Consider the following 14,923-nt stretch of genomic DNA (forward strand, 5'->3'; position numbering starts at 1 on the left):
GTTACATACACACGAACAAGAAAATAAACTGCGGACACCAACATCATAAATAATTAATATAAAACTATTTTCGTGTTTATGTTTTATTGAGAAAAAGGTTTTCTTATAGTCATTCGTGAATATTAATATATCCGTTTTGGTAAGTATTTCAAAACGCGTTCTTATTTACGCGAAATATTTAAAATTGTCTATTCGCAAATATAATTCTCTCGAATTATATGAATATTGGATTCGCTTAAATTACTGATATTAAAATAATTTAGTTGTCTTCATATTAATAACAGTCGTATTCTGTCTATCCGCATGAAAAACTTCATGTTACAGAACACGAAATACCATGTACAAAGGACGAGCGACCCCGTGAATTCTTCCAGGGAAGACCGACTAGCCTGATACAATGATAAGCTACTTGCGTGAATTTTTCGAGCTAAGGATTATTAATACAAAAAAAAAACTGAAGTCCAAGTAATAACAGAGCTTTTTTGTCCATCGTCATCACGCGCTCTTGAGTCACAAGTCTATTTTTCTAGGCTACAAATTTAACTGGCGGAAAAGAAAGTAATATCGCCACCAGGCTTCTTCCTACCTGTAGTATATAAGCCTGAGCACGAGTTGTATACTGACAGTATGTTCGAAATAAATACATATACCTTTATATAGAAAGCATAGAAAAAATCTGCGCGCTTCACCTGTATGTCTTGAAAGACTCTATATGAACAGGTGAAGCGTTGATGTTTTGAAAATGCTTCCTGTTTTCATGCAAGCTTCTTTTAGCAGTAGAGAAAAAGGTTATTTTTCAAATATCTGAACATGGCTTGATGATTGAGGAAGAAATCTGTTGTGTCTTTTGAGAGACAGAGGTCGTCAATCTTGTTTGAACTAGTTTGATTTCGTATTTGAAACAAATTATTCTGTGGTAAAGAAATAAAAACAACAGAATTAAGTTTCAGTGTTGAAATTAAGTTGATTAGGAAGAAAGTGAAGAAAAAAAATAAAGAAGAAGAAAAGAAAAGAAGAGAAAAGATGCGACCAGTAAATTAGAAAGACATTAGATGGTAAAGAAGAAAAATAAGCACTCCGGATGAGTGCACTTAATTTGTTCGAATAATTTTCATACTTCGTGAATTCGAACAAACCTTTGCGTATGATGTCATATTGCAGTAAAGAAAGCCGAAGGAGAGCTGAAGAAGAAATATGGCGGCAAGGTAAGATTTTGTAGAAAAACATTCTGAAGTTTTGTTATTATGACGCCGACTGTGAATGAAGATGTAATCTTGTGTCTTAATAAGCCAGCCCCTTTTAAAAATTGATCTATTTGTGACTCTTCTGTTTACAGCTGCTAAGTTCGAATATATGTTCATTCGAACAAAGTTTTCGAGCGCTTCCATGTTCGAATTAAAAGATAATGCAAAAAGCGTAGTTTCGGACAAAAGTGCATAAGTATATTTTGGATGTAGCTAAGGATTCGGCGTTTGGGAATAATAATAATAAGACATGGGGAAACCTTCGAATAAACGTTAGAATTTTTAGATTTTTAATTTTAACATTTGTAACGATCCAGTGCAGTGTGATCAGAGAGACAGCTGTATTCTGTGAAAATTTTCCTCTTGATTAAAATTCGATCTCTGCAACATTTGTTGTTCCACATCTCTCGTGTCACTTTGTTGTTTAAGTTAACGGGAACCAATTTCACGAATGATAAGAGTAATTGTCAAAATGTGGTTGCACTGTGTGGCTGGTCAAAATGTGGTTTTTCTGCAGCACGCGAATTCAACGACTAGTAAATAAGTGTTAATAAGGGACCATTCAATAATTACGTAACGCCAAAATTTTCCATTTTTTACCCAAAACCCCACCCCCTTTCCCTCACACCTCTTGTAACGCATCGTTCGTAACAAAAACGATCATACTCCCCACCCTTCAGGCGTTACGTAGTTACTGAATGGTACCTAACAGGCAAACCTGCTCTTCTATACTGTATTATGCTTCTTGTCTATCCAATTCTTTTTTACATAGGTAATGATGATGATCTTCCAGATTATGACCTAACTGAACAAGTGCTCCGCTTACAGCAACAAGCACAAAATATATGTCCAACTGATTACACACCATTTGCAAGTCTTCCACAAGATCAAAACTTTTGTCCACTGTTGTATCAACCAGATCTTCTCGAACCCGGATTATACCAAAACGGGTACGAATCTAGCTCACCCGATTTTTCGCCGCGCAGTCAAGCACAACACTCTCGTTTTTTTCCAACGGAGAATTTGCATTGTCATCAAGAATTTAATCCAGGTCTGGTTGATTTTTTCGGAGAGCAGTTCACAGGGATGGAAGATACGTTTCGGTCTGCCCTAATGCAATATTTTTCTCAGGTAACTTTAATTTATTTATTTGTTTTACTGTATTGTCGATGTAAAAGTTTTAAGGACTGGTTTTCACTTAGGGCTGCTTTCCAATAACACGTTTATATCTTCAAACGCATACGCCTGTACTTTGGCATTTTTTGGAAGCTTAGACGAGACCACTTTCAAGCCTTTGCAGCAGCAGACGACTTCTTTTTACAACAAATAATTTCGTAAACATTGCCTATAAACATTTTGAGCTGCGCCTATTTTAAAAGCAAAAGAAAAGTTCACAAGAATAATCTATATATTTCAGTTTCAGTTTTATGCTTAGATAAAATAGAATTCGTGGAGGTTAACTTATGGTGATTCGCAAAAGCTAGCTAATGCTAGCGAGATTTTTTAAGACTGTCGATTTGAGCATAAAAGTATGTATTCGAGTATTGTCTGCGAAAGCTTCAGCGGTTAAGGTGCGATGCTAAAGCCAAGCAATCTTCACATTCAAAAAAAATTATAACAAATTTTTGCGGTTGTCGATTTTAAAACTAAAAATTAAAATTTGGTACTAAATTATTAAGCGATATTTTGACTAAAATTTTACTATGAATTGTAATATTTTTAGCACAAATAAATTTTTGCGAGATTGTTTGAGATTCTGTAGAGACGAAATGTTGTTGCTTCGACTGGCTTTATGTGCAATAAACTCTTAAGTTTCTATTCAAAATTTCAAAGGACTATATCCTTTGAAATTTTGATAGCTAGGTAGTTCAAAAAATTGACCCTTTTTTAATTAGAAAACTTCTGTTAAAAGCAAGGTAACTGCTTATATGGAATGGATATCCAATATATGTAGGAAACTCTTCTGTTATTTTTAGTTATATTCGGCTATTTTAAATGATTTAAGATGTTGTTTTTGTCCTCAGTAATCATAAAATTTTTAATCGCCATTAGCTTGACTTTCGTAAAGTCACTAAATTCGAAAACCAACAGCTGTTTCGTAGCCCCTTTAAGCAACTTAGGTTTGTGTTGCGGAAACTTTCGCAGAAAATGAGGTTAAATTACCGCAAAAGTTTTTCTTTCGCAAAATTTTATTTCTTAAAGCCAGTGACAATAACAGCTTTCTGTCCATATGACTATGTGTTTCTTTAGCCAGTAATGCTTATTTCGTCAGGTTTTTTATTTTATTTAGGTCGATCATGAAAAGCAAGGATTAACTGCAGATCTACAGAAAATTAAAGAAGATTTTCGAAAGTACGAAGAAGAAGGAAAACGCTTTAAAGTTGATAGTATCCAGAAAGGGAAAATCATACGGAAGCTGACAGAGAATGGAAAATTATTCGTTAAGGAAATTGAACGACTTAAAGATGAATTGCGCGAAACTGAGCTACAAAGAAGACAACTAGTAGCTGAAAACAACGATCTGGAAAAGAGAGTACAATATGAAGGCAATGCTATACCTCAGCTGGAAAAACAGTTAAAATGTTTGTCTGAAGAGAATCAGTATTTGAAGCTTTTAGGTAAGGGATTGATTGCGTGTGTTTAAAGGATAAAAAGATTGGATCTTATTATATTATTATTATATATATTATATATATTTGTCTTTTTTATCCATCACTTCCACAAGCATGATGTACAAAATATAAATTCTTTTCTACAATTAACGTGAACTTTCCATACTTTTATCCTTTGAAGTTATTGCGTTGTTTTTTAAGATGTTGTTTTTTTTTGTTTTTTTTTAAGTCCTCTTGACCTTTTTTAACTCCCTGTACACGTGCTAAATGTACAAGATTGCAACTTTAGTAAAAACGATACTGGATAGGTAAATGGATAGATAGAAGCAACAATTAGGTTTTAAGGTTAAAATTGAGCTCAAAGGATCAACTTAGATAACTGTTTATGCCTATTCGTAAAATACTTGCTTTTCATTTTCTGATTGTAAGCCAAATATTTTTTTTGTTGTATGGGTCTTATGTAAAGCTTTAACTTTTAGTAAAAATTAGTTGCGGGTAAATTCGACACATTTGTATCAGGCGTTCTAAATAATCTCCTGAACTGTTCCACCTTTGTTGCAAATGTTATCAATCTTTTTATCAATTTAAGAGCATTCTATCAGCTACTTAAGTACCTGGTCATGAGTCACGTACTGGCTTAGAAAAAACACGCGTGTTACTATCTAATTGAAATGGCATGTAAAGGATCCTTCCCATTCAATTTGCCTAGTCTGTTCATATATATTTTTAATGTCTTTTTTAAAAGAATCTATCACATGAAATTTTAAGTTTATAAACGTAATAGAACGGACCATATTCTTAATTTAGCTGATGATACCAAAAAATTGAGCCAACAAGAAAAGGAGATCGAATCGTATGCGGAAAAACTTGAACAACAACGTCAGATCAATCAACAACAAAGACACAATCTGCAGAAACATGAATATGCCATTAAAAAGTTATCAAAAATAAATGGTGAATTATGTTTGAAGATTAACCAGTTATCACAATACAAGGACGTCAATGAAACTTTGCATGAAGCACAAGAAATGCTTGCTGAAACTCGACAAAAACACGAGAGTTTGCAGTTTGAATATAAAAAGTTACAATTCGAATGTCAACAAAGAGAAGCAAAAGAGGACCAACTCAGAAAGTCGTTAGAGAGTTTTGAACAGGAGATGAAAATGTGTAGGGAAGATAATCAAAAACTGACAATAAGGTGCGAGCACTTAAATCGAGATTGCGAGGGAAAGGATAATTTTATCCAAACGATGGAGAGACGTTTAAAGGAATCCCATTTGCATCATGATGAAGACAGGAAGGAATTGGATGAAAAAGAAATCACTTGCAGGTAACGACCGTGTGATTTCTTTTGTTTCTTGGTTGTTTGCTCGCTTACTTAAACGAAAGTTTAATTGGTGCATCATGAAATAAGTTCTCACTGGCATTTATTTTTACGTTATAACCGCCCTTGAAACTTCAACAGGTGTAAAACTCAGTTGATGAATTAGGACCATACCCATGCCTTTGTCGTTGTGTGGTGTTGTCAACCTCACGTAGTACATGTATATTTCACAAAATTTTAAACATTCATTTCACCTGAATTAGGTCGCACCATTCTTTCCTTTTCAACGTCAAAAAAGAAAAAAATTGTAAATAAGCATATAAAAACAGCTGGCGCCTGTTATATGATATTATGATGACGCATGAGAAAGATGGAGTTACCAAAAAATGTTTGCAAACAAACTACACCGAATTGATTGGTTACATTTGAAATGTAAGATTAGTCACATGTTTATAAAATATTTATATTCAAAACTTAACAACTTGTACATAAATATATACAAGGCTTTCGTAATTCATCATTTTTTTTTGTGAACTTTGATTTTAATAAACACATTCGATTACTTTCGAAAAGGTTTAGTGCACCTCTACCTGTTGTGATGATGATAAATAAACCAATTTTTCTTCCTGTTTTCTTTTTAATAAAAGTAAAAAGTTACTAACTTTAATTTTTCATTTTTAATTTCATCAATTCTATAAAATCTTCAAAATGCGTGATTGTATGTTTTGTTGGATGAATGTTTTATTCACGTCGAAAATTTCCCTTTGGATAAACTCCTGAAAATGCGACTTACGTTGAATTTAACGAGACAACAAGATAACAAAATAACAAGATAAAAAGAAAACAAAATAACGAGATAACGACAGTATCATTTACACCCTCCGCTTCGCATCGGGCGTAAATGATACTGTCGTGCTAAAAATTTCACTCTGCGGGCGGTAAATAAAAATATTTCCCTCAAAATGAACGCTACTGTTATAATGTCCATCATTCTCGTCTGTAGTAATGAGAGGAGTTATTGCTGCGGTTTTCTTATTTGCTGCTATGTTTTATAAAGCCAAACAATCGCGAAAGTTGAACAAAAAATACGGGCAGCAGTAAATATGTTGGGAATAAAAAACTTTACGATTTCAATAGTGGGCAATCGCAATAATATTTGAGACATGGAACAAACACTTTGAGTTGTGTCTAAAGAGGTTATTTTGCTAGAAATTTAAAAACATGTGTTTTTTCATGACTTCTAAGTTTGATGAGCTCCAATATTATCAACCTGAAAATCTGACTGATGCTAAACTAATCAAGCGTAAATAACACAATAATTTTTTTTAAATATTTACTTTCTAGAAATTTGGAAGAAGAAATTGCAAACTTGCAGCAGGAGGTGTCGTCTTTGAGAAATGAAATTAAAATGGCTAATATGAAATCAGACGCTCTGGTATATGAAGATGAACTCCGAAACAGAGATTTTGAAAAATTAAACAAAGAATTGATTGAATCAGAAAAGATGTGTCGAGAGTATGTAGAAAAAGAAAAGCGGTACAAAGATGATATCTCAGAATCAAAGGCCATGATTGACTTACTCACCCAAACAGAAGAAAGATATAAAAGACAGTTAAAGGAATTACAAAAAGAGTTGCAAGACTCGTTAGATTACTCGAAAAAACTAGAACTTCGTCATGAAGAACAAGTTACTCGAGAGAAAAAACTCGAAAACGAAATTTTAACCCATGTTAAAACGCAAAGCGAGATGGAACAAGAAATCGCAATAACGTACAACACGATCGAAACGTTACGAAAAAGTAACGAAAGCTGCAACGATCAGCGGGTCAAAGTACAGCAAGAACTTGTTTTAGTCGAGGACCGTTTATCGACACTTGAACACAAACCAACCGCAAACGAAATAGCATTTGAAAAAGAGTTAAAAGAACTAAAGAAAAAATATGAGAATTGCGAAAACCAGCGGAACCGCCTTCAAAAGGAAATATTAATTGTACAAGAAAAACTGAGTGTAACAGAAAACACAAAACCGTTGATTCATGACGTTGAGAGAGAATTGAAGAAATACAAAACTGAATGTGACAGACTTAAAGAAGAATTGATTGAATCTAAAAATAAACTCGAAAGCTACAAAAATAAATTGAAGTCGTTTGAGGAAAATTCTTTCGTATGTTGTTCAAGCGTTGACGAATGGAAAGTAGATTTGGAATTCAGTCTTCCAGATGGACCGCGTCAGCATTCAGAGTTGAATAAAAATCACGCAAAGCCTCTCAATAGTGATATAAAAAAGAACATTTGTGCAAATTGTAAGAATGAATTAAAAAACAGTGACGACACAAGCGGTAGGGAGATCAAAGAATATCAAAACATGAAAATAGAATCAACAAATAAAACTATATTAATCAATAAATTGCAGAATGATATTAATAATAAAGAAGGCACTATTCAAATCATGAATCGGCAAATTAACCAACTTGAAAAAGACCTTCACGATGTTGTTGATGAATTATCACAGCTAAGGCAATCTTATGAAACTTGTCAGGAAGATCTGCAAGATAAAGACTTTAACATATCAGATTTGAAACACAATCTAAATCAGTTGGAGCTGAATCTAAAAGATAAAGACAATTTAGTGGGGGATTTGGAAGAGTTGGTTGATGAACTTCAAAGGGAGTTGGATAAATTATCAAACAACCACGAAGAAGAGCTAAATGGAGTGCAAAAAGATTTAAGTGACAAAAATAAACTAATTGAAAATTTAGAAAAGGTTATTGAAGAGTTGCATATTAATTTTGATGAAACAGCGAGGGCGAAGGAAGACCAGAAAGTATTGCAAATTCGAGAAATCGAGGAATACTCTTTAACATTAAATCAAGAATTGCAAAACAAGAATATTGTCATAAATGAGCTAGAAGCTCGATGCCAAAAACTGCAAAGTGAGAAAGCTGCCAAGGAGAATGAAGTTGAAAATCTTTGCAGAGGGATTGAAAAATTAAAAGAGACTACAGAATTATCGAAGACATCTACAGATGAGAGTGAATATAAACAGTTCCAGAAGGAAAGAATTGAAGCTCTAGAAGAAGCGTTGCTGGAAAAAGATAAGCGGCTAGGTTCTTTACAAAGCATTGAAACATTGGGTCACGAAAAACTTACTAATAAGTCTCACTCAGTTGAACTTTATGAAGAAAAAATAAAAAATAAAGATTTGAAAATACAGCAGCTGGAGTTAGAAAACCAAACAATTTCGGATCGACTGCGACAACTAAAAAGCCCATCAAATGTACTATCACCATCAAAAGTAATAGATTATTCATTTGAAGATGAAAATGTCGTAAGTAAGGAGAAATACCTCGATATAGTTGACCGCTTAGAAGAAAAAAAGAATATTATCATCGAATTGCAAGATTTGCTACAATTATTTCAACAAGAAGTTGACGAGGCATCTTCACTGCAATTGGAGCTGCAAGTGGACGTCATCAAAAAACCGGAGTGCAGGCAACAATTGCAGTTGCCAAAGCCATTACCATCAAATCAAACCAAAACCAACAATCAGCGTCGATCTTCTCTCCCACCAATTCCAGGTTAAATTTGTTTGACTAATTTTACCAAAATGCTTTCTGTTTATTTGCTTATTTTTATTTTTTTTTTTTAATTTGCTCTTTCTTTAATCTGCTTACTTTTTATATCGTTGCGCTCAACCGAAAATAACTTTACTTATTTTCTTATTTTTGCGACAGGAAAGGCTCAAAGAACTTTCTTATTTATTTTTTTCTTCAAGCTATGTGTTCATTTTTATAGTGCGTATTCATTGCAATAGAATTTCAGGTCATCTGTTAATGCATATTAAATTATTGGCCACAAAACAACTCAATACGAATCAAATTTTAATGGCATATTGTTTTTGAATTTAGGCAGTCATTCACCACAACTTTTTTCGTCACGACCACTTTCTTCAAACAGTGATAGAGTGATTACTAGACCACCTTCTCACAACTCATCGCGCAATCAACAAGGACAAGAAACACTAGATAAAATGCCGAAAGAATTGAATAATTTAAGTTCTGATAATTTAAGAAAGAAACTTGTAAAGTTGAATACAGAATTGCTGCAGAAGAAGTTAGATATCAGCGCACTTGAAGAAGAATTGAAAGTTTCAAAACGAAAACAAGTGAGAACAGACGAGCTATACAGGTGAATATTCTTATAACGTGATGTTTCGGAATAAGTAACGCTTTTGAGCGTATTAATCCCGCCATGACAGCCAATATCCAATGTTATATGATTTTTAATATTTGCTATAACGTTTATATTTTTAGTTAAGTTCAGGTTGATAGCTTGTATTTGGAATTGTTTTTTTTTTGGGGGGGGGGGAGGAGGGAGGGGGAGCTCAAACATAACTTTTGATTAAAAAATATCACGAACTTACAAAGATACTGCGATAAAGAAAGTCAAATGGTTTGTCTCAGTGCTGTGTTGCTGGGAATCAAATAGGCTTTTGTTGTTTTCGAGGCTTCTCACGTTCTCTCCATAGGTTAGTATATGGCAGCTAGCGCACTTGAAAATTTCATACTAGCAGCTGCTTCTTCTCATTGTAACTAACTGGCCTAACTTGTCAGGCTTGCTAGATCTCTATAACAATATCCATAGGTTGGGTGTTCAAAATGGTTGCGCAGCTGCATTTCAGTTACCCCTGTGAGGTTACTTTATTGCTTCAAGCAAACAGACGAACAGGGATGCACGAAATACCGAGGATGGGCGAGAGTTCAAACCAGTAACCTCTTGATGACAAATCGGTTGCGCTACCACTGCAGTAACTCCGCTCTTAAAAAAGTCTTCTCTATGGAAGGCCAAAATAAAATGATACTTGGTGGTAAGCATGATGTAATGTTTTTGTATTTTTTGTTACTTAGGAATGTTGTTGCTAAAAATGAAAGTTTGGAGCATGAGATTCTCGAAAATCGACGCAAGATACGCGACGTTCAAAACAAACAAAATGTTACAGAAGTGTATGAAACGCAAGTGTATGGTATGAAGAAAGATATGAAAGAAATTGAACGAAGTTTTGATACCGTTCTGCGCGAGAATCACTTGATTTCTAACGAAATAAAAGACAAAGATGAGGAAGTTTCATCTTTAGAAAGAAGGTTAGGAGAAGCTGACCAAGAAATAAATCATTGGAAACATCATGTTGGAGTATTAGAAAAAGAATGCCAGACGTTGACATCCAACATCGAAGAAATGAGAAATGAAATCGGAATGCAACAGAATACCATCCAGGATTTAAAAGTTGACTTTAATATTGTAGAAAAAGAAAGAGAATCGTGGAAAGAAAATGCACAAAAACACGAATATATCCATGAAGATACTAGACGTCAAAATAAAACGCTTCAAGATGAAATACTTCAGAAGATGAAGATCATTGACAAGCAAAGAGAACAGTTGAATGCAACAGAACAAGAAAGGGAAATATTTGAATACAAAGTAAAAGAAAATGAGGCAGAAATGGACGAAATGCTGCAAAAAATAACTCATGCTGAAGCTGAAAATATTGAATTATTGAAAGTAAATGAGAATTTACGAAAGGAGTTGCATAGTAATCATCAGAAGCAGGAGGAGGTGAAGTCAGAAAAAGACATAGCCCTTCATAACACAAAGTAGGTTAATTTCTTTTTCCTTAGATCATCTCTTTTATTATATCTATCTGCTTGTAGTTACGATTCAAGTACATTCAAGTTCACATATTTTATTTATTCTACTGATTATTTCTACAGAGTAATCTAAGGCAGTTCTTGACCTGTACATCTAGACCACAAGTTTTATGTCCAAACTAGCACTTTAAGATTTAAAGTAACCTTGTATCTGTAGATCTCAAAATACCTTAGATCATAAGAGAGATGTCTTGATGTGGTACATAAATTTTAGTGTAGAGATAAAAAAAACTCCGATTGATAATAAAAAATTCCCAGGAATATCCCATACCCTGCTGTCGCAAGCTTTCATAGATCAAATTTAAAATGAACGTCAAGGGTACAGGTTTCGAAAGATCTAAACATCTCATCAATCTTTTTCCTGTAAGATAAAATAATCAAAATAAAAGTGCGAGCTTATTTTCAATACTGTTGGTGTCTTTAGATACTTGGAGAGTAAAATTGGGGATCTAAAGCAAAAGTTAAAAGCAAAAGATGAAAAAATAAACAAATATAGAGAAAACATTGATGGAAACGATGAACAAATTTCAAATATAATGAAAGAGATTAGTGCTTCCAATTTTGAGGTCCAACAATTAACTAAAGAGCTTGAGAAGGAAAAGGAGAATATCCTACGATTAGAGCGATTAAACGATGATATGAACAAAGAAAACAAACGATTGATGCATGAATTAATCAGCTTACAAGATAGATTAAAAACTGCAAACGAAGAAAACACAATTCGTCGTGAGAAGGTGACCAAGCTAGAACATGAACAATCCGATTTGGATAACTTGTTGCTGAAGACACAAAAATCAAATAGCGAATTGCTGCACGCGAATAAGCAGATTAATGATGAGATGAGAACGATCAAAGAGAATGTTGCCAAATTAGAAAATGAATTAGAAAATAAAGATATCGTGAAAAACGAGTTGGAAAGGCAACTTCAAACATCACAAAGAGAACTAGATATGGCCACTGAAAAGCTGGGTTGCGATAATCAAAGCTTACTACAAGAACTTCATGAAGCACGACGAGTTATTACTGAAATGGAAGCTATTTTAGATCAAGGGCAGCTAGATTTTGACGAAATGGATGTGGAATTGGATAGATACCGACGAGAAAATATTGAATTGGATCGGAAATTACACGAGGTGTTAAAACAACAGATAGCCTTACAAAGTGAGCAAGAAGAATCGCAAAGAAGGATTACATCCTTAACAGATCAAATCCATATTCTGCAGGATGAAATAGAAAACAAAAAGAAAGAACAAGAAATGTGCTCAAAAGATAAAGAAGATGTTGAAGAATTGCTGCATGAATGTAAGACCAGAGAAGATTATTTTGAAGAAAGATTAAGAGGGCTCGAAAAGACGTTAAATTCAAAAGAAGAAACTCTGGTAACGGAAAGAAAAGAAAAGGGAAAGTTGCAGGATGACGTGGTGAAGCTACAAGCAGAGCTTATTGAGACCAAAACGCGCGTAGACAAGTTGCGAAACGAGAAGGACATTATACAGAAAAATCTGTCTGATAAGAAAAAGGAATTAGAGGTATTTGAAAAATCAGAAAAATGTTTGTTGTTGGAGAGAGAAGATGTGAGAGAAAAATTAGATGAGCAAAGTAGAATGCTGTCAGAGTATGTCAAACAAATCAGCTGGCTGAAGAAAGAAAAAGATGACACTGAAGGACAATACCACGAGGTTAATTTGCAGCTGCAAGTCGTTGAGCAGGAATTGGAGGAGGAGAAGATGAAAAGACACAATGACCATGAAGAGTTATTGACACAAATATCTAATCTTAAACGCGATCTTAATGAAAAGGAAATTGTGAATGAAAAGAACTCCTACCAACAGATAACATCTGATTCAGATTTAAAAACAGCAGTGGAGAATAACATCAAACTGCAGCAAGAAATAGAGCAATTGGAATATGACAAATCAGCTGAAAGAGAAAAATTGCTGGAAACAATTAGTGATTTTAAAGAACAGATCAAACTTATTGAGCATGATAAATCACAAGAATTTCTTCAAATCAAAGCAACAATGGAAGCATTAGAAGATTCACGAGGAAAGGATATAACGTTGCTGAAGTCAAAATTACAGGAAGTAAATGAGTTGAAACACCAACTGGATCTCGAACAGTCGTCGAAAAATGAAAAAGATACAGAAATTGAAGCCCTTAAAGAAGATATTATACAACTTCAAACAACGTTAAATCTGGCAGAAGCAAGAAACAAAGAAATAATGGACGAAATAGATGAAAGTAAAGCACATATTAATTACTTGGAAAAAAATAAGCATGAAATTGAGGGTACCAAAAAAAATCTTTTGGAAAACATTAAATCCACTGAAGATTCTTTGAAGATTCTGAAACAGCAGAACGATCTCCACCAAGCAGAAAAACAGCGCTTGCTAACTGAGAAGGAAGGGCTGCAGACATCCTTCGACCAAATGCTGCAGGCTAAGCGAACAGAATATCAAAGACACGAGGAAGTAATTTCAGCATTGAGAAAGGAACTGGTAACATTCAAAGGTATAAAAGAAGAAAACGAGAATCTAAAAAGTGATTTGGAAGCCTTATTAAGCGAGCGCCAGGAATTACAAAGTCATCGTGGTGAGAATTCACAATTACGTTCAGAGAACTTCAATTTGCGAACACAAGCAGACCGCGTTCGAAACCTACTAGACGAAAACAGAAACTTGTCGCAAAGCTTGGTGGAGATTAAAAGAAAACACGCTGAAGAAGTCGAACGGTCTAGTCGCGAGAACATGACGTTACGAAGAAATGTTGATGATCTTTTCAAGCGAAACCAAGATTTGGAGTTACGTAACGCAATTGCGGTACAAACAAAACCGATCAACGTTTCTTTTGAAACATCGCAGCAAAGAGATACCTTCGGAAGGACCAAACTGAATAACGTTCCTTTTGAAACATCGCAGCAAAAAGATAACTTTGGATGGACCAAACCAAAATCTGCATCAATAAATAACATTCATGATGCTGGATTTGGTATGGAGGCTTTCTCTCCTATAGAAAATGGAGTTGCTACTAGTACACCGACGCAAGAGAGCCATAGAATTACTCAATCAATTCTAACAAGCAAAGCTTCTTCGATGGAAAGAATTAACACAAATCAACAGAGCAAAGCCATGAGTATGGAACATCTGCCTCAAAAAGATCAATCATTTGACGGTTCATTATCATCTCGTAGGGAAAACCAATTAGCAACTGGACCATTAGTAAAATCAAAAACAGTACATGGATCGTTAATTGAGATACATGGTCGCAAACCTGATGCAAGTTGGAACCAGCCACAGCCAGAAAATCAATCATCTTCTATTAAATCAAATATATTCTTTGAATTGGATCGAACCGTAGCAGCAAAGTCGAAGTGGAAATCTGCCGTCACGTCAAATAAAACAACACTTAGCAACGTCTCTTCGCCAACAAAGACGCCACAACAACAACGCACGGGCGGCATATTTAAGTTTGACATGCGTCCACGATCGACGGATATTCCTGACGTCGATAGGGGTACGTCGCACGTCGCAGCTGCGTCTCCCAGTGGACAAGTCGGCATTGGGAATGAATATGTGAATCGAATCAAAGCAAATTTTGAAAAATCATTATAAGACAGTGCTGGAAAATGTTTTTCGAATTAACCTGTGTTAATCAGTGTAAGAGACTGCAAATGTCTGTAAGAAACTTGATTGTGCCGTGAATATTACTTAAGTATGACGCACCCACCAAACTAATTTTAGATGCTTTCCTAAACTCGACTTCTTACAAAACAGAATGACAAAACTTCAAATTAAATTTTATGACTTTTTGTACAAATTTTAATAATCTAGGTGTTGCTTTTATGTTTTGTAAATTTTCGAACTTTTTGATAAATATATTACTATTAAGTAGTGTTTTTTTATGAGGGATTTGTTGGGAAGTTAATCCTCTGGTGTATTGGTTATCACGCGGGTAAAGTACTCATGTCTGCAAACGAGAATATTTTCAAACCATTGTAAATTATTCTAAATTGTCAAAATGCTCTTAAGTTCAAAAATT

At 34.3% G+C, this 14,923-nt stretch overlaps 1 protein-coding gene across 1 annotated transcript; it reads left to right on the forward strand.

The window, feature by feature from the left end:
• Positions 1-721: 721 nt before the first annotated feature.
• Positions 722-14,772, forward strand: LOC130647808 (centromere-associated protein E-like). The gene is made up of 8 exons (XM_057453790.1): positions 722-1,205; positions 2,017-2,375; positions 3,535-3,862; positions 4,664-5,186; positions 6,525-8,758; positions 9,089-9,368; positions 10,088-10,831; positions 11,310-14,772. Exons 1-8 carry the CDS (start codon positions 1,145-1,147, stop codon positions 14,494-14,496), a joined length of 7,716 nt encoding a protein of 2,571 aa, XP_057309773.1. The 5' UTR covers positions 722-1,144; the 3' UTR covers positions 14,497-14,772.
• Positions 14,773-14,923: the final 151 nt, after the last annotated feature.

Source organism: Hydractinia symbiolongicarpus, chromosome 6 (assembly GCF_029227915.1).
Source record: "Hydractinia symbiolongicarpus strain clone_291-10 chromosome 6, HSymV2.1, whole genome shotgun sequence".
NCBI lineage: Eukaryota > Metazoa > Cnidaria > Hydrozoa > Anthoathecata > Hydractiniidae > Hydractinia > Hydractinia symbiolongicarpus.

What these genes read in the sequence shown, in the direction of transcription:
- LOC130647808 (XM_057453790.1), top strand. Translation starts at nt 1,145, where the DNA reads ATGATGTCATATTGCAGTAAAGAAAGCCGAAGGAGAGCTGAAGAAGAA. An exon ending in AGAAGAAATATGGCGGCAAG is followed by an intron (nt 1,206 to 2,016) that starts GTAAGATTTTGT and finishes TTTTTTACATAG; the next exon opens with GTAATGATGATGATCTTCCA. An exon ending in TAATGCAATATTTTTCTCAG is followed by an intron (nt 2,376 to 3,534) that starts GTAACTTTAATT and finishes TATTTTATTTAG; the next exon opens with GTCGATCATGAAAAGCAAGG.